The sequence below is a fragment of the Phoenix dactylifera genome, unplaced genomic scaffold (assembly GCF_009389715.1).
Source record: "Phoenix dactylifera cultivar Barhee BC4 unplaced genomic scaffold, palm_55x_up_171113_PBpolish2nd_filt_p 000085F, whole genome shotgun sequence".
Lineage (NCBI taxonomy): Eukaryota > Viridiplantae > Streptophyta > Magnoliopsida > Arecales > Arecaceae > Phoenix > Phoenix dactylifera.
The window spans coordinates 726,085-752,217 of NW_024067677.1; the positions used below are offsets into that span (position 1 = coordinate 726,085).

At 36.1% G+C, this 26,133-nt stretch overlaps 1 protein-coding gene and 1 long non-coding RNA gene across 3 annotated transcripts; one reads left to right on the plus strand and one right to left on the minus strand.

Annotated features, from left to right (window-relative positions):
• Positions 1 to 11,300: 11,300 nt before the first annotated feature.
• On the minus strand, positions 11,301 to 15,162 carry LOC103716944. Its single transcript, XR_605625.3, has 2 exons — positions 14,961 to 15,162; positions 11,301 to 11,589 (listed from the first exon to the last, which is right to left on the minus strand). It is a non-coding gene; the product is annotated as an uncharacterized LOC103716944 (long non-coding RNA).
• Positions 15,163 to 15,499: 337 nt separating this feature from the next.
• On the plus strand, positions 15,500 to 24,102 carry LOC103716943 (ubiquitin-conjugating enzyme E2 34-like). 2 transcript variants are annotated; one of them, XM_008805159.4, is made up of 11 exons: positions 15,500 to 15,658; positions 16,254 to 16,307; positions 16,564 to 16,715; positions 17,148 to 17,202; positions 20,931 to 20,969; positions 21,175 to 21,238; positions 21,339 to 21,400; positions 21,480 to 21,519; positions 21,817 to 21,844; positions 22,705 to 22,796; positions 23,563 to 24,102. In XM_008805159.4, exons 3-11 carry the CDS (start codon positions 16,659 to 16,661, stop codon positions 23,840 to 23,842), a joined length of 717 nt encoding a protein of 238 aa, XP_008803381.1. In that variant the 5' UTR covers positions 15,500 to 15,658; positions 16,254 to 16,307; positions 16,564 to 16,658; the 3' UTR covers positions 23,843 to 24,102. The 2 variants fall into 2 exon arrangements, with proteins under 2 accessions (XP_008803381.1, XP_008803382.1); XM_008805160.4 differs by lacking the exon at positions 16,254 to 16,307.
• The last annotated feature ends 2,031 nt before the right edge of the window (positions 24,103 to 26,133 follow it).

Sequence of the window (26,133 nt, forward strand, 5' to 3'; positions counted from 1 at the left end):
TTTTTTTGTGGCGACATTCGGATGGAGTAGTTTGGACCAGGATCAGAGATATACCCCATCCTCTGTAGGCAAGTTGTACTCATGTGAGAACTACTATATGAATGTGCTAGGACCACCTGCTTAATTCTCAAAGTCTGTCATGGAGCACATTTAGTACTCAATCTAGTTACAACTCCGAAATAGACTTGCAGACTCCTCAGTTAGAATTACTGGATTCCACGTAGTCGATTGGTTTTTTTGGCTAAGCTTGCAATATCTAAGCAAAAAAATCTGATACTACCATAGATTGAACACTTTCACAGGAATGTAGGTAGGTTTAAGTCATAGGTACTTGGACTTTCATGATTTAAGCGTTTTGACCATTAGGACATCTATCTTTATGCATATATTATTGAGAGAACAAGGAAAGAGAGAACCAGGCAGTCAAGATAAATTATTTAATATATAAATGCCCAAGGCTTAACCCTGCAAAGACTTCCAGACCACATATGTTGCTGATTTGAACTTTTACCATTTCTGATTCTGCCGACACCCTGCGCTCTAACTCCATTCACTGTCACTAGAATATGAAAGCTAAAGGACCTTGGCATGAACTACTAGAATATACTTAACCCGTCGTCATAGTAGATGTTCACTTGTTCCACGTGAAATGTTTGGCTGTTCCCTCTCTATGCTTTCATCTTTCCGTTTAGAATTCCATCGATCCTAGCCCCATACGTCAGTCCATGGAATAAATATCCCATGTTCTTCTTCATTTATTCTGGTCCATCTCGCATTCAATTCCCTCACAGGCCAATCTGTCTCCCCAACCAACACCCTTTAAACTTCAATACTTCATTCATTTGAATCTCTGTGCTCGTGGTTGGGTGATCACCTTCTCTTATTCTCGAGCACGGGCTCCTCCAAAGTTCTGTCATGGACGTGGTATCTGAGCACTGTCGTTTTAATGGTGGAACCTTATTCATTGTGTACTGGATAGACCTTAACGAATTTAAGAAGCACGACTTGTGCACTGAGCCTATGCATGCTTCTTTTTTTTCCGATACGTTATGCCACGACTTGATTATAGTCCAACTAAAATTGAGACCGGATATGGGAACTAACAAGTGGATGATGAGACCGTAGAAATGTACGGATTTTTTTTCTTAACGTGGAAACCTCCGCCACTTCTATTATTTATGCTGGTTCTTTGTAGTTGCAATGAGTGATTTATTTTATGTAATAAAAAAAGATATTAGCTTTCGAAAAAAAAAGAAACAAAATAAAGAATATTCTCTTATTGTCTCTTTTTCATTATGCTCTTACTATTCATCCCCTTTTCTTTCCAAAATGTAATTATCTTTATTAATAAAAGTTTGGTGGCTCTTTGTAGCGTCTCTATATCACCAAAGAAAAAAATAGTGCAAAAGTTAAAGTACCTCCTTTATTATTAGCACATGAACGAGTACAACATCTTACCGGTATGCCAAAGCCATTGTCCGGGTGCCTGCCTTTTTGATGCTCCTCTTTCGCAAAGCTCTTTAATTCATGTAGCTTTTTGCTTTTGAGAAATTAAGAATTCTCAAGTCACCATTACTCCTCTTTTATTATTTATATTTGCATCAAAACCGCGTCAAGGCCTCAAACAGACCTCATGAAGCATTCTTCATTTTTTTAAAGAAATATTTGAAAAAAAAATCTTAGGTCCTTTTGTGATTGGTCTTGGCTATTATTTCTCTTTCTACATTCAACTCGGCGGAAACCACCATCCTGGCCATGAAAACATAGGATCAAAACAGTGTGTAAGATAGAAGATTGTGACCAGCTGGTCGGCTCTCCAGGCCATGATTCACCACTTGCCAATCATTTTAGTTTTTGAAATAGTTCCAGTCCAAGAAAAGCATACAAGAAGATTACCTGGGATACATTAACTATCTAATCACATTATAAATACAAATTAGGGACCTGTTGTTCAAGACTCGGGTCATGTTTTACTATTTGTTCATTGTCCAAGTTTTACAATGATAACTTCAATCAGAGAGAACAGCACAAAATTATTTTTCATAGTTTTCAGGAATACTTCCATATATTTTGGTTCAACAATAATACTTTTTACATAATATGCTATGCACCTAATAGTGAAAGAAAGTTCTCCCTCCCTTCTTGAAAGACATACAAACCGACCAAATCGACCTGGAAAAAACCAACGTTGCGAAACAAGATTCCACCATATATATTTTGGCTTATGGAAGATACTACAAATTATCAATTTTGTTTTTGCAGCACAATAATCCTCAAATAGGCAATCTCCAAAAAAAATAATTTTGATAATGCATCTAAAAATTTACTTTTAATGCCCCTTTGCTCAGCTTACAAAACCAAAGAAGATAGGATGCACGCATGTGCACACAGCATCTTGCTTTTGCTTTCATAATCTATGGTACTCTATGATGCTCGATATATGGTCATAATTCATTCTTCTTAGGCATGTAGTCATAATGAGCAAATGATTTGCTACAAAAAAAAAAAAAAAAAAAGATGAGACTTCTTAGATGACCATTGAAAGCTTGCCAAGAGCTTTGCTCCAGCTCACAGAATAGTCCATGTAAATTGGAATAAAGAACCCAAGGTTTCCCTTTTACATCAAGCAACAGAAAAGACAGCTATTTAGCAGTTAGTGAAGAAATGAGAAATCGAAGATTGTTGTCGGAAAAGATTTCAACTTTTCTAACGATAGATGTTGACTAGATAGGCTTCAGCATTATTTCTTATGGCAAAGATATGCTTTTCAAAGAGGGCCATGCAAATATATGCCCTACTTTTACTAGCAATGCTGGAATTTTGAGCAGAGTGACAGTAAAAGATTCAAGTAAAATTATTCAAACTTTGGTAGAATTCAGTCATCCAAATGATATTGGAAGCAGTCGGTCATGGGGCTGCATGGTAGCAGATGCAATTCTAATTGTATGATAATGCACTGACAATGAACTTGGTATGCAGGATATGTATGGGGAACTATAAGCTGCAATCTCTTGCATACAGGCACACAAGGACATTCTCACATGAGGAGCCATTGTGAAATTGTACGAAGAACATCTACTGACAGGTGAAAGATATCCTGATTTCTGAGTACCAACATCACCTTCTGATCCTTCTGCCGATGCAACCTTAGCACCATTGATTGGAATGCCTAGTAAACATGGTGAAATTAGAGCACAAAATAGTGATATTTCTTTTTTGAGAAAAACAGTGAGAGTTTTCGCGTGAGAGAGAGAGAGAGAGAGAGAGAGAGAGAGAGAGAGAGAGATTTTAAAAGAAAAGAGCGACCTTCTGAAAAATAGAAGTTGCTATTAGAATGAGTTCCAAAAACAGTATGATGAAGCCAATCTGGTTCATGCCACCAAGGTGAGTTTGTTCCTTCTGCTGTATGTGGTGTTTTGGCTAGGAAGCCTTCAGTTTCACTCTCTTACTGCTTGGCTATCTTTTGCTGTCTACTTTTGTTTGGTTATAAACAGGCAGCCCATGCTGGTTTGAGTTATCACCTACTACTCTCCACCATTTCTCCTGTTTCACCCTTTCCTTTAGCTCTTGTTTGCTCACGCCCATGTGAGCGACCACCTCTATATCATATCAGTTATCAATCAAATGGTTGACCATCTACCATGGTTCTACTCTTAAAAAGAAATCTATTATTGAATTTATAACTATACACATTGTATATGTTAGCCCTTCGCTCTACAATGGCATAATTTTCTTGGGCGTCTTTAAAGAGACTGGTTTAAAAACATTCATAGCAGTTTAACCTTAGTATATAAGCAACAACAAGCAATATTATCTGTCTTTTGCTTCTCAATAGTGCAGTTATTACAAAAGAAAATCCAAGACATATAACAAGCAATTGTCCTTTGGTCATCACCCCTTCTGAAACTAACTTTATACCCAAGTAGCGAGTGCACTGAGAAACTATTATAGCCATCTTCTCTAACCCACATTTCGACCAGATTTGTTTAGATTGATGACCAGAAAACTATGTTATTTATTCTTATCAATAATTAAATGGAAAACATTACCATGCAATGAAAAAACAAATCCACGACGAGAGACCTTTGCATAGCATGAACAAAATAAAAATGCAAAGCAAACAGAGGAAGAAAAATACTGCTACAAGTCTAAGTACTGTATCTAGTGCAGAGCATTGGCTGAGAAGAAATGATTAAAATATTTTCACCAATTAATAACATGAAAGGCAACGGAAACCTGATTGAACACTGGAAATTTATGTCTAAATTATATGTTACAAACAAGATGGAAACAAGAAAAAGGAAAAGAAAAAGGGACTTGTGCAATAAACTGAGAAGCATTAATGCTAGTTTTGATATAAGCAAATATTGAGTTGAAAACAGAATCTTCTCAGAAAATAATTGGGTCAAACATTCCAAGGAGAGCTCTACTGGAGTTCAGCAATTGCATCGATGGCTGTCAGCTTCTTGATCTACAATTGCTCAGTACATGGAGTAACTAATACAAAGGCAATCTACACATCTTAAGCCATTTAGAAAACAGGAAATTCTGTAGCAGGTGAGGCATTATTAAACATCTATTTTATTTATGCTGGCCAAAAGTGATAGAACATGTGAAAGGCCAAAGGCATTATGAGTCCCTTCTTGATCTATTATTTTACAGGGCCATAGAAGTTATACATCTATGCTAGCTATAATAAAGAAAACATGTCAACATGGCCAAAACCACTGTATAACAGTGGAACCAGAAAACCAGATGTAGATTCTCTGGAAAAGCCTGAATGCCAGAATTGTTAACACTAAGATGCTTAAACTGCCCAGAAAATCCCATATGTCAAGATGGCTTTGAAGTGATGGAACTACAGTTCAATGGACTGAATGATAACTTTCTGCTGCAAAGAAAAGTGGTTCCACCTATATTTCTCTAGAAGAAGGGCTGGCCCAATCCTTAGGCGACTGAGATGGTCGCCTAAGGCCTCGGCCAAAAAAGACCCATCACAGGGAAGGCCTCAAAGACAAAACAGAAAGAAAAAAAGACCCCTCTTAGTGAGTTCGCCTTAGGCCGGCCCACTGCAGAGAAGGCCTCAAAGACAAAACGGAAAGAAAAAATACCCCTCTTAGTGAGTTCGCCTTAGGCCCCCAAATGTATTGAGCCGCTCCTGTCTAGAAGCAGTATGGGTCAAACTTAGTAGGAACACTCCATGTTAGACTCTTGTTTTTAAACTAAGCAGCACCTTGCCAAGGACAGAACATCCTGATGCTAGAGATGCTGGTAATTTCTAATTAGAGTTTAATGATTGACAAGAGACTCTTCAAGTTTGGGTGGAACTAGATATTACTACGGCGATCAAGCATCTCTAAGGAAAAACTCAGTAGCCTTCTCCATGCATATCATACCATAAATTCAGAAAATATATTTTCTACTTCAGAAAATACTCTTGAATTATTTAATACATACAACTAATTTTTCATAATTTTTGTATTAATTATATTTTTAATTAATTTTTAAATTTTAAAAATAATTTTTAAATATAAATATTTCAGAAAATTAATTTGAGCTCAGATCTATATAGAACTCTACCATGAATGCTATATATATTTTTTTAAGCCTGTGACTATGTATCAAAGGCTACTTATTTCTCATTTTTATAAAATTTAGGCCTATACCACTATGCGCATGATCGCGTCAAAACTTGAACATATGAACAAAAAATTTAGTTGAAGAGTATCCTTCATGCCCCCAAATAAACTTCTAATTCTACAGTCATTTTTGAAATTTATTTTAATTTTTTAATTTTTTAATCCGAAAATATATTTTAATTTAAAAAATTATATATAATCCGAAAATTAAAAATTTTAGTGGGTTTGTGTAGATCATCCATAGATCTACAAAATATCATGAAATCATGCTAAAATCAAAAACTTTTGCATGATGTCCTCTCATTTTGGAAATTTCTCAGCATTTTTCGGCGTTGAAAAAAAAAAAGAAAATGTAGGAAAGCAAAAACACGCTTTGTTTTGGGTTGGCTCCTTCTTGAATCGTCGAAATCAGCATGGTTTTTCGGCCCAGAGGGTTTCTCAGCATTTTTCGGCGTTGAAAAAAAAAAGAAAATGAGGTAGGAAAGCAAAAACACACCTTGTTTTGGGTTGGCTCCTTCTTGAATCGTCGAAATCAGCATGATTTTTCGGCCTAGAGGGTTGAAAATATGGTGAAGAAATGCTTGAGAAGGCTTGGGAAGCCATCTTAGGCCTTCTCGTCATTTTATAAGAGATAAGGAAGAGAGAACTAGTTCGGACTAGTTCGAACTAGTACGAATCAGGCGGTTCACACCATTTCCGCTCGAAACCATCTTATCCAGACTGGTTTCGAGCAGTTCGGGCCGGTTCTGAATACCACCGCAGAATCGACCCAGTCCCATACTAGTTCGGCTCAATATGTCCCGAATCGAGCGGTTCGGCAGATCCTATCTTCAAGTGTTTTCTTTAGTGTGTGACTTCACCATGCCATGTTATAACTCTATAGAAACCTTCATGCAACTTGAAGGCTTCTTCCGGTGCAACTTTGGTCCACAAAGCCGGCCCGAGCCTTAGGCGATCGAGGCGGTCGCCTAAGGCCTCGGGCCAATGGAAGGCCTCCGGGAGGCGAAGGGAGCAAAGAGATTGAAAGACAGAGAGAGAGGGAAGTTTCTTGCATCGTGACCAAAAGGAAGCAAAGGCCCCATATAAAATGGGAACAGGAGCTGGCTACGAGTCTTCCCACTTGATGGAAGGGAGGTGGAGAGTTTCCTGGCCTGCAGAGGGACAATTTGGAAAGTTGGGGACAGTAGTTTTGTTTTGGGTGGAGAGAGAGAGAGAGAGAGGAGGGATTTGGTTGGCTTGATACACGCCTGAAGCCACTCTTATCTTTCATCCCTTCTCTTTTTTGGTTTTGGTCTTGGTTTTCCTTCCCTCACATTACTCCTGACCCAGCTGGGCCATCAGGAAGAAAGGGGGATTGGAAATGGACTTCTTGGAGGGTGGAGATTCTTTTAATTTTCTCCTATCGGTTTCTTCTCCCCTCTTGGGTGGTACAGAGAGAAAAGGAGGGAGAGGGTTCAATGGCTGCTGTGTGATGTTGCAGTTGCTGCTTGGGTACTCACTTGAAGGGGAGATGGTGGGATGGGACTTTTATTAATTAGATGGAGTGAATTTCCCATAATGCCCCTACTTTCTCTTATAGGGAGGCTCCTTTCTCGACAAATTCTTTTCTTTACCTTGGCCATGAAGTGCCATGGGATGACCTTTTCCTATTCTGCTCTTGCTTGACAGGGTAAATAGTATTGTCAAGCATTATCTCAGTTATTTAATCAGTTTCATGGCCCTTCTTTTAGGGTAATTACTTTTCTGTGCTCCCATTCAAGAATTATATTAAATTAAAAAGGTTTCTTGCCTATTTTTTGTTAGATTCATGTATCTTTGTTGAAATAGTGTACTTAATAGCTATCTATTTTCATATCATTTTTTAAGTATTTTATATTTATTAAAATTTTATTATTAAAAAAAAGGCCTTATTTATTGGATTCGCCTTAGGCCCCCAAATGTATTGGGCCGCCCCTGACTTTGGAAGATCCTACGAAGCCAGTGCAACATCAATAAATAAATAAGAAACCTGAAAGAAGACTAGTGCAACTCTGGTCAGTTTGAGGGGATCAATTAGTGAGAATCCATCTAGTTATCCTAATTCAGTTTTTCTTATTTACTTTTTTGTTCTAGATTAGCCTTTTTCTTATTATATTTATTTTCTTGCTTCCAATATTATTGTAAAAATCAAAAACATTACATTTTTTTTGCAATTTTCTAGAACATCTTAATTCCTATCTAAGGTAGGAGAGGATTTGTTTGGGTCTTATCAAGTTTATCTATCTTCGTAGTTTTTGTAACTTAGATTGTCTCTTACTCGTAGGCATCCAGACCCTATTACTTCCACGACCTAGTTTAGGTTAATCTTTTTTCTTCCTCGTATGCATCTTGACCTCATATAGCTGGATCCCCAGTCCTATCGGACAAAAGGGTTTAACTATATTATCATGGTTAAAACCTGGGCAATACCTAGGCTCAAACTTTGAGTTGTGTTTTTTCAAGAAGTGCTTGATAGTGTACTTCTATATTATATCTTTAAAATGATTGGCAGTGCCCCCAGAGTTATTAAGAATACTACATTAAAATGATCAATCGTGGTCAAGCTTAAGGAGGAACTATGTTTCGTCCCTAGAAACTTTATCTTTAATAAAAAAACTTTTAATTTCCATGAATGCAAGTTTTATCATCAAATATGTATGTATGTATGAACGTACGTATGTATGTATGTACATATGTATGTATAAACCAAGCGTTTGTGGCAATTAATAAATTGGATAGAAAATAAACTTGCCCAATTGTCTGAAGGAGTTTTAATTAGATTTAAATTTAATGCTCATAAACAGTGGCTAGTGTCTGTGCTTCTATTAGGGCCAGGGAGATTCTTGGTTGTTGTGCATATAAGTAGTAGAAAAAATTTAGATTGGTAGTCTATGCAGGACAGCACAGGCAAATAATCTATGATTAACTAGATTGATCATATATTCTAATTTAATATAGCACGTAATACACAGATATAGGTCTGCAACGAACCCTCTTCAGTAGCACATAACATGTAAAAGACCATTAAAATTTTACATATGTCTTAAATAAAATAAAACTTGACAGATTAGCACATAACTGTAACTAAACTACAAATAAGCCTGATCTAAGACTAGTCATAACCTTAATTACCATAAGTGGGTGCAGGTTTGGGAACAGATTCAGGTGTAGGTACAGGGAAGTGGGTGCAGGTCTCTTAATTTTTTTTCCCCTTTTTAATAAGGAAATGGGTGCAAGGATGAGTTTCCAAGAAGGCTTCAAAGTAAGTGATTCCTGCAACTGTCTCAAACTTGAGTCCATGGCCTTTGGTTTAGAGCATATAATCTTCTAGATTCATCTCTGAAGGGTTTTAGCATGTTATAATGCGCAGCGGAAGCTAGGGATTTTAAAAATTTCTTAATAAAGTTCCTATGCATGAAACCCTTTTAAGCCTAGATCACCTTAATGATTACAATCAAATGATATAAAATAAATGCAGAATTAGTAGAATACCTCAAACGCTAATCCAAAGTGTACAATCTCCACGAGGCGTCCAAGTGTCCGCCCTCCAATAGTGATCCACACGAAAACTTGATCAAGACTTTAGCTCCAAAGACTTTTGATCCTTAATGCAGAATTCTTCTAAAGAACTCTAATGGCTTGCTTTCCTTCCTTCCTATTTTTCTTTAGCCTTCTAAAATCACTTCTAATCCTTTTGTCCTAAAGAAGACCACCTTGTCTTGGCTTAGGACACACTAGAAGCAATGCTAGAAAGAAAGAAACTAATGTAAGAAAGAAAGAAGAGAGGAGTGGGGTGGAATTGAAATGATGAAACCCATGGAGTGCTAACCTATTTATAATAGGTGTAGGGATGCATCTCCAAGGGATGCATCCCATCCACACATCCTCTCATGAAAGGGCATCATCTAAAGGGCCATATCAAATAAGAGGAGGTGCAGATCAAGTGAGGAGGTGTATCAAATGATATGTCCTTTCATGTGGTGCCATATTTTGACCAAGTCAACATCACATGCTAATCACATGTCCATCACGCCTCACCTCTTGATCTTTCATGATGATGATCCAAGGGCTCCAATGCAAGGCGCCATTCACTTGACCCATTATGTCTTCATCCAATGGTGGGATTAAGATCCAATGGTCAATTATGGTAGCCATCCTCTAACCCAATCCAATTGGGTTAAACCAAAACTCCTTTATGTCTTCATCCAACGGTAGATCAAGATCTAACGGTCTAGATTGAATGATTTATTAAATCTAATCCAATTAGACTCAAACCAAGCCAATTAGGTGCTAACTCTTGGCTAACCCATATTAGAATATGATCTAATCAAATTAGATCAATTAAGAATCAGATTCGAATCCAATTCGAATCAGATTCGAATCCAATTCGAATCAGGAGCTAAGGTTTGCAACACCTGCTAGGATGTTTATCTTGCAAACATGATCTAATCCAATTAGACCCTTGATAAGTTTTCTTGTGTGTGACCCATTGGGTTCCATACTTAGCCAGCAATAGGTGTGAGTGCGAGTTGACCCAACTTGATTAGAACTCTTCTAATCGATTTAAGTCCAAACTGCGCGAACCCGAACTTAACAATTAGAATCCTTTCTAATTGGTGATCGAATTAAACTCTTTAATTTGATCAAACCTATAAAACAAGATTGACGTCTAGCAACGTGTCATGTCTACCCGGAAAATATGGAATTTGGTGGAAATACCAAAAATACCCTTCAGTGGCAAGTTACCATGCAATTCAATCCTTTAATCAAACTGCATCCCAAATATGTATATGAGTATGAATATATGTCAAACTCAATTTCATATTCATATTTTTCTCAATCTTTTAATGATAATTCAAATAATGAAACATTAGAAACTCTTTCTAATTTTCATTCTGCTTTGATCAAAGGCTTCCTGAATTATCATATGATTAGAATAAATAGGATGCTATCTTCTCTTACTAGAAGTGATTAATTCCTTGTTGACCTACTCATAATCTTCGTACACAATTCACCATATCCAAAAGACCTCGTACATAACTTACTGTCATGAATGAGTGTAAACCAAAATATGGGTTCATGTGCACAAGATACCATGGTGATCTCAGGTCATAGGATCAGTTGCACAACTCCCACTAAGAGAATCATCTTTTGACATGTAAGTAAGACTTCATAAGATTTCTCTTTGTAGGTCAATTCAGTGAACTCATTCCTCTAATGAGCACCCACATCTTTGTATTAGTGTCTCCACACAAATGATTGTGAGATCAATCATCCTCTGCATCGAGCATACATAAGACATGCCAGTCTTTCCGGTAATCATTGATCCCCGACTCAATGTACCAATGACTGGGAATATTTAAGATTAGGATTTTAGGATTTTAAGTCTCACTAGTATGATCTCATCATAGTCTTAAAACCATTGCCCTAATCTAAGGAGTTTATCATAAATATAATCAACAACATATGATAAAACATAACGCCTTTATTCATATTTAAATGTCATGTACATGATTTGGACAAATCAAAAAAAAAAAAACTTTCGCAATACATATTGCGATTGGCTTGTAGGGCATCTACTCTTTCAATCTCAAGATTCTGATGTTTTACTTGGAACTGATGCAGACCTCAAAACCATCACAGTCCCCAGCACTCGTTCTTTTACTTTCCATTGGCACTAAATATATGCTTGAAGTTGTACAAGAGTATAGTGGCTTGATACATAGGAAGCATTTCGACATACAAAAGCTGGAACAAAGCACAGCTTTAATGATCTTATATCAATTGCTAGTAACATCGTTAGCATGAGTAAATGAAAGAGCCTCCCTTGATTGCTTCCAGCTTATATCAGATCCAGACAGAGGTAAGAGAAACAATCTTGCCAATTGGTTAATATAGTGATAAGCCACATGGGCCAACATCCCTCCAGGTGCTGCATTAGGAGATCATGCTAGTATCTTGTTAGAAAAAAGAAAGAACGAGTATGATGAATTAGCTTGGTGCAACTACAAGATATTCTACTACAGCAACACAAGAAGATAACCCTGTGAGAAAGGGGGTCATTGATAACGATAGAAGCGCAAGGAGAGCCAGGCTCATGATTGTGTCTACAAAAGTATCATGCAGAGACTTAAGAGGTTCGATGTAATTATTAAGTTTGCATTTGACATAAGAAAATGGTAGATAAGCATCCTATGAAGAAGACCCAAGTAGCTGGTGTTTTGGAGTACTGTGCACATAGTTGTGCTAGTTATATAATGTTTGAGAATCACGATACTGCTACACATGTTTTTGGGTCTTGTAGTTGTTGATGTCTTTCTTCCATCTCCCTGTCAAATGACATGAGCCATGAAAATTGGCAATGTATGACTGTATAGGAGGATTGACATCGAGTTGATGGCATAATCACAAAAATCATGGTCAACCCTTTGGTGGAGCCTTCAAAAGAAAGGTGCTCAAATCACCAAATAAAGCCTGACATCATAAGGCATTGCTTCAAAGCTCTAGATGAGGATGTGCTTAAGAAAAGCGAATGGATTTTAGCTCTTACATCTTCTCTGTTGGAGAGTCGAAGAAACCATTTCAACCTATTATCTGTAAATTAACAGAAAAAAGACAGGTTGCTGCTAACAGCAAGATTTTTAGTTGCAAGAGTTATTTACTGATGGATAAGAATGTCATAATATCTGAGAATGAAAGACCCTAGCGGCCATAGACCTTGGATAAGATGGAAAGTGTTAACCGTCTCCACAAAAATGAATGCCCAATAAGGAAGAAAAATCGTTGCACATTTGTAATCTCTAGACACAAGCACAATCATTGGGAGTCAAAACTTACTTATAGACTAAAGCTCCCGAATATGACTCCCAAAGTAAAACCTGATCCCAGTGAATCGACAATTCTGGACTAGAAGTTGAAATATGAGATGCCAACAAAGAGACAATAAGTGTCCAGCAGAGGGGTTGAATGTCATACCTATATAAATATTGGTCTTTATAACCTCAAAATCAATCATAGAGGAATCAAACTGGCAACTGAAACAGCTAATGGTTAAAAAAATTTGTATTACAAATAAATTTTGAGCTTGCTTGTGGTTAAATACGAAAGGAAACAATCATACCTGAAAATCCAGACTATTAGTAACCATATGTGGAAGCAACTCAAGACTTCCTTCTCGTAGAATTTTAAGAAAATCTTGTCAGGAGCAATGAATCTTGCAGACCATGTTCTACATATGCTCCTGACAGAAAACTAGGAAAATATTTCCTGTGGGGACATGTCACCTAGATATCCTTTGTGTTTCTAAATGATGCCCTGGATCAATATGCTTATGCATATAAATATATGCAAGTATGTCACTCACATATAAATGTACAAACGCACAACATACACATAAATACATATACAAGACATATTTATGTACATACTATGTACACCTGTATATTGGTATATATTCAAGTGTATGTTAATAAGTGGCCTTGCAAACCACCTATTTCATTGGCATAACAATGATCCCAAAACTTTCTCTAAATAGAAATGTTTATTAGTTGCGCTAGAATTATTATAGTCTTAAAACATTTAAATGATTTACTACTTGTACTGAAATGAAAACACATATAATGCTCTAAAAGAAGATAAAAGGTGCTGTGAAGTGCATCACATGTCCATATCTTCATCTCATAAAAAGGAATCCCACAGGTTTGACAGTGGACACCTGGAAGTGCCCTACTAGATATTAGAAAGCAGGGAAAATCCATTTCACAGGGCGACAGGTATCCTGATATGTCAACTAAAGAGAAATAAAAATTGTTGGACTTGGCTTTTTACTTTGAACTATAACTCGTCATATGGTTTGATTGATGTATTAGGTTGATTTTGATTATTGTAAATAAATATGCACAGTCAAGTTAGCATTCCTTCTTGTTCAAAAATGTATGTGCAATAATTTAGGATCATTAAAGATAAAGTTAATGAATTAAATTTGATACTACTAGGAATATATGTTATAGAAGGGCAAGAGACAGTATACTAGCGAAGATAATTAACTAAATCTTGAAAAAGAGAATGTAGTTTGGCATATGTTCTATAGAATGTTTTAATTTATTGTTTGGGTATGAATAGGAATATATTCTTGTAGTTGCAGCCAACTACTTTTGTTGTAGTTACATCCAGCTTCTTTTGTTGTGATTGCTTTTAGTTTTCTTCAATTCATTCAGGGAGAAAGAGAAAACAATGGTGATAAACATGCCCTGAAATATACATGGCATTATAAAGGATGAGAAACTCTCTTCTAGTTCTCTAGTCATAAAGAACTAGTAAAGCCATTAAATTTTTCTTTACATAAACTTGGTAGTCAAAATTTTATATCGAGGGTGACTTACTTTCTCTAAAACCTAGCACCTTTCTCTTTGATGTACATTCTTAGAATGTTTTCCATAAATGTCCCGTTCAGATCCTAGTTTGAAGAAATCAATCAAAATGATATACTAAACATGTTTGTGAAAAATACCTCTAACGGAAAAGGACTTTCCAAGTAACTATAGAAATGAAACAATATCAGGGGAATTAAGTATACCCAAGCAGTATTTGAAGAGGTTCTGAACCGATTGGTTATGTTATTCATGCTAAATGAGCCCATACAAGAATGCACAATATTTGAACATTATAAACAGAAGAAAGAAGAAAATTCCGGTCAACTTAGAAGTTAATCTTGCAACTCTCTAATTCAATATTCAGCTAGAATTTTTATACACTTCACCTCATTTTCGATTAAATATCCAACTGGGTGTCCGGTTGTTTTCAATTTCGCACCATGAGGCCGCCTTGATGTTTTTTGTTCTTCAGACTTCAGTCCCTGATCCTCTGCCTTATTTTGATGTTTATCTCCCTTCTACTTTCTTGTACCTAGTACTCTTTTCTGAATAAAATTTGGTGGAAGCGTCTTACTTCCTCCAATTCACATCAAAAAAATTTCGCACCAACTTGGACTTACTATCATATAAAGCCCAGCCAACAAGTTGTCTACTGCAATTACTTGTGATGCATACCACATATAACAACTTACATTCAAATTATTTTATGTTCCTTTCATAGCGATGACTTTATCAGGGGGAAAGACATTCTGATCAAGTATCATCAAGTTATTCGTAACTATTTTTTCCGAGAAAAGTTCTATCATTTTTTCCTTGTAGGTGATTCCAGAAAGTTGTTTTGGTCTCGTAATTATCAGATTCCAAGATGCTTTAAGGCACTCAATAAAGGAAGGCGAATCAAAAGAGCAGGAAGAGCAAAGAAGCATCTTACCTTCCTCCTGTATTCCTCTTTAACCGCTTCTTTCAGAATAGAAGCAGAACACTTGAACGGTCTCCATGCTTTTGAACTGAGCCCAATATGAACCCATTCTCGAAACATCAAAGGAAAAAGAATAAATATTTTGAAGAAGGGTTCGATGGAGAACGAGAGAAACAACCAAGAAAAAGGGGCCTCAGCTTGCAGCCTTACTTGGAGCGACAAGAATATAAAAAAATGGCAACTTTAAAATTAGATTAGTAGTCTCTCCATAACAGGAAACAGATTTCCTAGTTACGTGTTTCGGTGTCACGATATGGTTTGTGGGTCCCATGTTTGAAACGAACTAGAATCTCACAACGCGACTGTGTGGTAATGTAACTAAACAGCTGATCCTTCGCTGGTACAGAGAGGATAAATACAAGCCGTTGGATCGTGTGTGACGCGATGGGAGATGGAGATGGAGAAGGGGGAAGGGTCCAGATAATAGCTCCACCTTTCCTTTTTTAATTAATTATTATTTTTATATAAATAAATTCGACGCGCCGGCCCACCCTCCTCTCGCACAACCCCGCGGCGCCCCCCCCCCAACCCTCCCTCTCTTCGATCTCAAGAGCCGTCTTTCCTCGCTTATTCCCTCATTGCCATAGGCGCGGACGATCTCAAGGTTGCTCCTTTGTTGCCCTAGGATCGACGGAATTGGCCTTCTGAAGGTTTCCCTCTCCCTCTCTATCTCCCTCCGTGTTGATTCTTTTTTTGTTTCGATTCTCGCTCGGATCTCGCTTTCTGTTGTCTTTTGGGAAGTGTTTTATCTGAATTCGTGGCGGAATTGTGGGATCGGTCTGTCGGAGATCGGAATTTTTTGGTGGGTCCATGATTTTCTGGGTCTTGAATAACCTGGCTTCTTAGTTATTTTGTTCTGATGATTTTTCCTTTTTTGTGTGAATTAACGCCTCGATCTTTTGTTTTTTCTCGTATCGGTGTGTTCTGTTTGTAGAATTTTGCAATATATGGTGAAATACATTAGCGTGAGATTTTATTCATTAACAATTCATAGATCTCGCAATGTCTCTCCCCGTTGGGATCGGAAGTCAAAACAGGCTTATTTGTTTGATCATACGACGTTATCCACCGCGTTATGCGTTCAAATTGAGTTCACATCACAGCATCCGTTTGCGCTTTTCAATTTTACACAGGACATAGATATACTTTCAATCCTGATAGTGCTTATTTTATATGAAGAGCAATATTATGATGACAAACTTTGTGAAAAAAAGATTCTGAAATCTCTTCTTTTTCTGGAAATAGACATCAGGCTCCGCAGGTGAGATTGACCCGGGACGTGACGTTTCTTTAAGAAAGGTGAGATTTCTGAGGGTTGTTTTCGTGAAATATGACACGGTAGTAATATGGCTTCCCTAGGTTTAGTTCATGTTTTCATACAAAAAGCTTGTTGTTCACCCATTACATTCGTTTGTATGTGAAATCTACAATGCTTTTTTCTATTAGTATGTTTATGCTGCTCTGTAAGATTACATGTGTGCTGGTGTCTTCTTGTCATTCTCAAAATTTTTCCTTTAGATTGGAATTCAACTGTTTAATACTATCTACTTTGCAGTGACGCAAATCAAGTTGCTTAAGGAGCATTACCTTTGAGGTTTTGTTAAAAGGGGAACTATTCCGGCTTTGCGGTCGTGAGACCTGCTATTGCCGATGGCAGAGAGAGCCTGTGTGAAACGCCTTCAAAAGGAATACCATGCAATTTGTAAGGTACATTAGGTTTATATTCATAATTCTCATAGAGATTAGAATAGTACATGAACTTCCTGTATCTCCAAGACTTCAGCTATTGCCCTGCCTTCCTGTTCAGCACATAATCAAAAAGTAAAGAATTAAGACTGATCAAGGCAATGCACTGGCTTATAATTATGGGAATTTTTGGAAAAGAAACTGATCATTTCGATGATGAATGTAATTGTTATTAAAATGATATGGTAAACCTTGCAAGTTACTTGAATTTTGTTTTTAGTGGATCCTTTATTGCAAATTCTGTTGGTTTTGGTGGGAAAACATGTATAGTTTAATTGTTTTACTTGCATTATGTTTTTACTGCATGCTCTTTTTTTCTGATAGTGAGCAACGCTACATTCCCCTTTTTTCTATTTTGAAAATTCTAACTTCAATGAGTGCAAATATTTGCAGGAACCACCACCCCAGATCGTCGCTCGTCCTTCACCCAGTGATATACTAGACTGGCGTGAGTAATTTAATTTATTTTATTCCTTTGTTGTTTTACATATTGTGTTTGTTTCATACAATATTGATTAGTTTTGGTTTGTATGCTGCATGATATTTGTAAGATCTTTAACTTGTTACACTGCTTATTTTTTTCCACAACAAAGATTAAGTTACTTTAAAACTTATATTAGCCATGGGTTTTACCCGCATTAAGTTCAGAGCAGAGCTGTGATAAGTTCCTTATGTTAGTCAGTATAAGTGGTATGTGCAATAACCGAGGAAATCTTCTATCTTTTTTCTTCTTTTTTCCTTTTTCTCCCACTGCTAATGAAAGCTTCAAACATGGCATATATCTTTACTAACTGGTGTATCCAACTTCTAAAGAATAAAAGAATAATATTCTATTGAGTTTATGGGAAGATTAAGAAAGCTGCCTCTTTGTACCACTATCATTGTAATGTGGGTGGTCCAACCTCAATAATTACATAATTCTTGCCAGATCTCCTACATAGAGCATTTGCTTAGTTGAAGCATAAAATATTAGTAATCATGCTTCCAAACTTATACTTTATATGTCTTTTATGATTGAACATTAACCCAACCATTTATGTCCCATGATCTTTACTTCAGTATGCCCTTTTAGTCTAACTCCTCAATATGATTTGGCCAGTAATTACCAAGATGACAAGCCTGTTGGTGGCTTCTATTATCACTTTATCTTTTCTCTCCTTGGTTTTAATAGAGAACCCAACAATATTCAGCTAGAAGATATCATTATTTGTCTTACCTTCTTTTGGAAAGTGTGCTATCCTTGCTCCCAAATTAGATTCTTTGAGTTCCCATTTTGATGATTACAGACCTTAGTGCTCTGCCCAGAAATTAGACCCTCACAAAATAAAGCTTAATGTTTTACTTCTTTATTGCAACAGTTTTAATAATACATGTATAAACATTTTCACCTTTATTTTTTTATGGAGCTTATATTATTTTCTTTCTGTACAAATTTTACATGTTTGCTCATCCAAATGTGCTTGAATTTTTGCTCTATAGACAAAAAAGGGATGGATATATTGGAGGTTTTCTATAACTTTCTAAATCCACTCTATTACAGAAGCACTATGCGCTCTTAACATTGAACTACATTGAAGGTTGGATATGCATATTCGATGTTTTTAGTAATAAATGTAGTAAATTACATGTATGCTTTGAATAGGAGGATATCAATGTTGAAATGCAAGACACAGAACTAGTTCTGCATAAAGTGACATAAATAAGATGCAAAACAAGCATACTCAGATACAATATGATCGATCAAATATAAGTTTGTACAAATCCTGAGCAAGTCCATCCTTTTCTCTTAACTGCAATCACTTAAATATATTTCAGTTGTCATGTTGGCAGTGAGAAAAATTAAGAGAATGTGAGATTCTTTGATATTTGATATGTTAGATTCACTGGAGTCCTTTTATCATATTTTGAACTTTTCATTTAGAAGAATCATTCAAGAATTGGTGCCATGAGGGGTGTTACATGTGTTTTTTACACTAGTTCCTTAGCCAAATAGAATAATCCATGCTCAAATATTTCTATGATTTTGCTTTTTTAAATTACTTCATATAATATTTATTCTAGGAAAATGATAGTTCTCTCACTCAATTTAATCCACAAAATGCTTTTATACTGGTGTCAGAAATTAAATCATTCCCATGATTTCAAGAAGCTGCAAGAGTCTTCAACCTCATTCTCACTTCATAAAATTAACAATTTTTTTAAAAAATTCTACCTTGTTATGTGGCATTGGAAAAGAAATTTCAATATAAAAAGATAGAGCTTACACATTCTGTTGATCTATTGCCTAATTGCAAACAATCATGCCATAACAAATTCCTTTGAAGAAAGCAACCATAGTCTCTTTGTAAGTCACTAAATTCAAATCCTTGGTAGAATGATTGTTGTCTCCTCTTTACCACTTGAAAGAGGTCTTGAAGGTGGTGTATTATTTAAAAGAATCACACATACATGCAAAAAAAATGGTTACAGGAGAGTATTTGAAGTAATGATGTGCTTTAAGTGTTGTCATTCTGTTGAACTTCTTTATCATTCTTCTCATGATCTAGAATACATATTTGAAGTTTTTTCATTATATACTATGGAAAGATTTATGTTCATCTTTACTCTAGGACTCTTTCCTCACTGAATAGTTATCTTTATTTTTATATTATCATTTATATAGAATGTGTCAAGATTCCTTATGAATGTCTTGGTTGGGGTGCTATTAATTAAATAGTTTAGAATGGATCTATAAAGAGTTATTAAATCCTGAGACCTTTCATTTGAATGTTATGCGAGGAGGCTGTTTGTCCATCCTTGTTCACTGCATTTGGTTACACACCTGCCTTAGCTCAGTGCCTATTTTTGTTTCTGTAGTTAGTGAATTCGGATTGTTACTTTTCATAAATAGTGTACACTACAAGTCTTAACAATTTTGTTTAGTTATTTTGCTAATACGAAGAGAAAGACTAAGTTTTTATGGAAGGGCTTTGTTGTGAAACTGATAATGATTTAGAAGAAAGATTGTTTACTTTTACTTTTGTAGATCCACCTTTTTATATTCCTTTTCATAAAAATTGTTTTGCCTCTTGAAGAGCGACATGGTCATGATCCCCACACCCATAATTCTGTCATTGACATTTGAACTATTAGAGATCATACCAAATCTGCCCCCCCCCTCTCTATCTCTATCTCTGTGTGCCTGTGTGTCACACACACTTATAGACATATCAAGGGATTCAAATCTTGAAGATAAGTACCATTTTGATGGTTGCCTGATATGGTAAGATCCTGGATACGGGGGCATATGTCTCAATATTCCTTGGCAAAGATTGGCACAGCAAAGAAAAAAGTACCAAGCATTTTGTGGTTGGTGTAGGGCCAACAATGTGCCCCAAATCAGGACAATATGTGCACAGTTCTCAAAATGCCACTGCATATTGGCACTTGGTATACTGATAAACATCTGGTATGCATGAGATTTCAATTCTTGAATATGTGCATGTATGTATGTAGGTACATACATAAATGTATATAGGTAGGTATGTGTGCATGTATTCATATATTTGTATGTGTGCATATGACTGCACGTGCATGCACTGATGGATGTCTTTATAGTAACACATGCACACGGTGGCCTAGTGACATAACAAAGAACTTTGGATTCCAATGTGACAGCCTGTTCATCTATTACATGAGTACTAGATATCTTTTGGCCTTCACCTTTAACTTGAAGTATTCAAAACTCTTAGCTAGTGATACCGACACACAACCAAACAAACTTCTCAAATTTATTCTTCTTCCCCTTTTTATAATCCTAGTCATTCTTAATTGTGATGATATACTTTTTATTAATATGTTTCCAAATATTCATTTTTGTGGGCAACAACATCAGTTGTTATCAGTGCACACTAATCAAATGTTGGGGAAAACATTTTGCCTGTTGTCATGCACCTTAAACTTTGAATTTTACTTGAAGCCTTAGAGGACGCTTTTTATCACAAATCCTACTTTGGTTCTTTCTTAACAAATTGCACATCACTTTTACGCACACCTTAATCAATTAAATCTAGATGGGATCTTGAATAGTTTTTCCAAAGTTTTGGTTCTGATCTTAGAATTTGTCTTATTTGATCTATCTAGCTATTTTCACTATTTTGAAGTGAACTTGATGATTCTATATTCCCTTTTCTTCAGATTTTGTACTTGAAGGAAGTAAAGGCACACCATTTGAAGGTATATGATATTTGGCTTATATTTCTTATTCTTCTCTGCAGAAAGAATGTTGGCACTTTCTTTACATTTATTGGCACTTTGATTCATTCCTGTTTATAGCAGTACTCATTGCTTTAAACGGTTTGAGTTAATTTGATCTTGTTATTTCATTTGTTGCAAGCTTTCCTGTTTGTGTTGTCTGTTCTTACACTAATTTTGTATGAAGGTGGATATTACTATGGAAAACTCAAGTTTCCACCTGATTATCCATACAAGCCTCCAAGTATCAGGTAATGAAGTCCTTAACATGAATTTTAATGCAGATTATTTTGTTAATAGCTTCCAATGTTCTCACAAAGATTTACCCTATCTTTGTCTCTGTGGGTTAAGCATGATCACTCCCAATGGACGTTTCGCCCCTCACAAAAAGATCTGTTTATCCATGAGTGACTGTAAGTTTTTGGATGAATAATGCTTTTATTGCTTTATTTGGTATTAGGTGATTTTTAATTTAACTTTATTGTATTTCAGTTCATCCAGAGTCTTGGAATCCAATGTGGTCTGTATCAAGGTAAGAGCAACCAATGCATGAGGATGAAATTCTCCATTAAGCTCAAGTATTGAACTTTTTTACTTGCACTGAACTTCCTAGGGTTGTTTTAAGTGTCTTCATATATGTAACATGTGAACACATTCTATCAAACTAAAATTCAACACTTTCTCAGTTGATCTTAATATTTAGTAAGCTAAAGTTTGTGATTTGTTTATATTGACTTTTTTGTATTACTTTCGCTATAACCTAGAACATTTCTTTATAAAAGTTATGAGATATATATATATGGCTCTGACTTGTAATTTTTGGGTGCAGCATTCTCACAGGGCTTCTGTCTTTCATGGTAAGTTCCTCAAATGTCCGTTGTCATCTGCACTCATGTTTCATAGTTGGTCAAAATATTCAAGTAGCAGATATATGTAAGCATTACTTGTACTTTCCGTACATCAGTTGGAAAAAAGCAATCTAGCATTCTAGATGCGTCTGTCCTTTTAGTGGTCTATTCCCATAGTAAGTTTCCTGCCTCACACTTTATGGCATAGAGGCAATGGCTAAGGGGCTCATCATTATTGAAGAAGGAACTTTTTAATCATTTAAGACAAGAAGTGTGATTTGTGTGAGGGAGCTGGCTGGCCTTTTTTGTCCTCCATTCTTGAGAAGCATCTGAAACTTCAAACAGCTTTTCGGTGCTAAAATCATGCTCTCGTGTTTGTTCATTTTGTTTCAAATAGACACATTAGGGAAGGAACAAAATAAAATTCTGATTGAAAGGTTGCTGGACCATTGATATTAAAGGAATAACCCATCCTAATTATGACATCAGAAAAATATGTAGGCAGTGAATGTCCGCTTGGGCCTGCAAGTGGGTTTAAATGGGCCTTTCGGGTGCAAAGATGTCTATCCTGGCCTGAGCCAGCTGGGATATGGACTGGCATCAGTTGATCTAGGTAGGGTTTGGTTGTCTGTTAGTAGTACTTTTGGCCCTTTGGGTTAAGATTTTCAAGACTTGAAGTGGTGATTGGTCATATTTGCATGTTCTGGTTCAGTTTCACTGTAGTTAGTTAACTCTAACCTGCTGCGAAGTCAAGAAATTTAATAAATCCAGATATTTTTCTTTCAAAAGAATAGCCTGCTGTTCTCTGTCTTTGTTAGTTCAATTTAGCAACTTTCTGATCTCAATGTTTATGCTTTTTGAGCATGCAGATGGATGATGGTCAGACAACTGGCAGCATTAGGACTACAGATGATGAAAAGCGAAGACTAGCTAAGGCTTCACTTGCATACAATTGTGAAAGGTAGACATTCTTTGATTTCACATGCTAAATTCATGCATGAGATTTAATTATAAAGTACCGAATTCTTAAATATATTTTCAATAGAATGGCCATATTCAGTATTCTAAGAGTTGGAAAAGATTTTCAGTCTGGTTCCCAGTCTTTGATGTGTTATTCTGTCTCATATATCAACAAAAAAGGGTCTAGGATTTTTTGGGCTCCTATGAGCAATAAGTCAGTATTATTGGTAGACTAGCAAGCGTCTTAACATCTTAATCTGATTAGAAGTGAAACATGAAAGTTTTCCTTTTATTGTTTTGATGTACAAAATAATATGTAAGTTGTATTATGAAAATCATGTAAAACTTGTTGGAATAGGAGCAAGGTTGATTTTCTGAGTTGATTAGTTGCAGTTAAGTATGTTGGATCTGAAATCCCTAGCTCTCGTCTAAGCTGGCAATGATTTTACATTTTAAAAGAAGGGTAAGCAAAGACCCTTCCACGAGGAAGTTGTGGTCATTTTAGGTCTTGCTTTTTATGCATATTTGGCATTGTGACCTGCAGGCATGTTAATGTAAGTTGCAGCATTACACATGTAAGCAAAGTCTCCAATGAAAGGAGAACAAAATTTGCATTTGTTTGTTGAGAAAATTGAATTTGTGCTGTTGATATGAGCTTTTGGAATCTATGTTATAATTCTGCAGTTTATAGATAATTGTATATGGATTCTGGCATCACTTTATCACTGTACTGGTTATCTGAAAGCCTACTCTTTTTCTGTCGACAGCAAAAACTGCCCAAGTTTCAGGAAGCTGTTCCCAGAATATGTAGAGAAGTACCAACAACAACAGATCCCAGAGCAATCTGTATCACGACAGCAGATGAATGAACATAGAAGCTCTCCTCCTGGCATGGTTGAACGAGCTGCAAGACTTGAAGGTGAAGACAGAAAGATTGTACAAAATGCTGGGAAGAGAAAGCAGAGGAAGCAGATACCATTCTGGTTACTGCTGTTGATGGTGTCAGTCTTCGGCATTGTGATGGCGTTGCCCCTGCTGCAGCTGTGACTTTATCAGTAGACAATGCATTGTGACACAAGTTTGACCTTAAGAAAATGTTAAGAGTCTTAGATTTGTGTACTGAAGAATTTTGTAAAGTTGGTTGATGTGGAGTGGTTGAATCCTTAGTAAACCCTCCTTTGACATCTCTTCATGGACTATTTTAAGCTATTTTGTTTGTTACTGACTAGCAGCAGGATCCCTGCTTTGCCTCTGTATTTGCTGCATTTTTGCTTTGCTTATGAGCATGATAGCATGTTCTCTTTTTATCTTACTTTATTGCCACAGGCTTCCTGCAGGGGGAAAATAACGTAAAATGTGTGGTTTTCGTCCCACAAAAGGCGGAATCCTGCCAGAATCGGTGGAATAGGTGAAGACGAGCGGGCGGGGTGGGGAGCATGGGAGTGGGAGAGAGGGGGGACGCAAGCCTCAACACTCTCCTCTCTCTGCTGCTCTCCCCCGCCCATCCTGTGGGTAGCGACAACTCTGTATTTTATGCCTCTTTGGAATAAATTTTTTTTGTGTGCATAAATTTTTTTTTTTGGTTTTGTATGTGCATTTAAAGAGTTGTTTATTTTTTCTTTTCTCAGGAGAGCAAGAAAGAGAGGGGGGAGGGTTGCTAAATAAAAGGTATTTCTCTTAGAGCAAATTATAATTCATTTTATATGTATGGAGTGTTGCTCGATTCAATTTTATGCATTGAATGATTGTAATTAATTCTAGAAACGATCTGACAGAAATTTTAACCCTATCTAAGGGTGAAATGAGAAAATTTTCCACTTTTGTCTACATATTTTTTTTGTAATTTTTGGTATGAATCTCTAAGGTTACTGAGAGTCCACGTAGCATTGCTTTTGTTTTCAAAAACTCAAGAAAAAAGTATGGACCAAAGTGAATGATATGAATGAAGAAATTAAGGTTAGAGTGAAAAATCAAAAGAATGAATATCAGAAGCTTTAAAAAAAAAAAATGAATAGCAAAAGTTTTATGCAAATACTATCTTTAATATCAATTTTGTACAGTATTTTACTAATTTATAAAAATATAATAATAATTATAATATTATTATTATTACTGCTACTAGTAATAACAATATTAATAGTAATACTAATGCAGCAACAAATCTCATGGCAGATGGGACTAAGATCTAAACGGCCGGAAGGCTAGCGAAAGGTACTCTGACACCCATCTATCGCTTTGACTCCACAGGGAGTTGGGCTTTTTCTGAGTTGGGCTGTCTCCCTGGTTTCCGCTTCCTAGAGGTGAACATGGGGAGTTTGAGAAGTTCTTTGCTTTGTGGGAAAGGTAAGACCTGTATGATATGGAGATAAAATGTTATGGAAGTCGAGAGCAGGCCAAACTTTCTTTGTGAAATCGTTCTGCTAGTTTTTGAATTGTGGGCAAGTTCTGTGTCTATAGGACTGGGTTCTCTGGAAGTTCTCCAGCAGCGGAGAAGATAAAGGATTTTTATGTGGCTTGCCGAGAAGGATAGGATCCAAACAACAGGTGTATTCCAGTGGAGAGGATTGTCTGGTACTTTTGTTGTGCTCTGTGCGGAGCTGTTAATAAATTAGGGAGACATTTATTTTTACACTACACTAAAAAAACTTATTCGATTTGCAGGAAGAGGAGTAGAAAAAGTATGACTAATAGAAAAATTAAAGAAATAACTCATGTATGGTTAGAGTTTTTAAAGAAAAGAAATAGAAAAGTGGCTTTTAGATTTCTACATTTTATAAAAAAAAAAAATCATATGGGAACATTGGAAAGTCCAAGAATTTTTTTTTCCAAAAATGTTCTTAAGCTTTTAGATGGAATGGAATAAGATATTTTATTTTATTAAAGGTATAACAGGTATTTTATATAATTTTTTTTGAAAAATAGATGCTCAACCAAATATAAGCCATTCTGAAATGTGTTATTTTTTATGGTCAACCAAATATATAAAAATTATTTTTTCAGATTTTATATATCCAAACTTGGCTTTTTAGAAAAAAATATTTCAGTAAGAAAAAAAAAATCTCCTCACAAACCAAATGAGTTCGAAGGGCATTTGGTTTACATGCAGTTAAAACTTTCATAGGAGTGATGGGGCATCCACCATCGATGATCAAGTGTATGGATGACATGTATGGATGACATGGAGAGAGAAGAGTATTATAGGAAGATCCTCTTGCTATATGCTGGCATTGGCCATTTTATCGAGAGTATGGCAAGAGCCTAATTCTAGGGTTTTCTTAATGAATTCTTCTATTGCTGCTAGAGCTAGCCTTGAGTGATTTCCTTCTCAATCATTGATG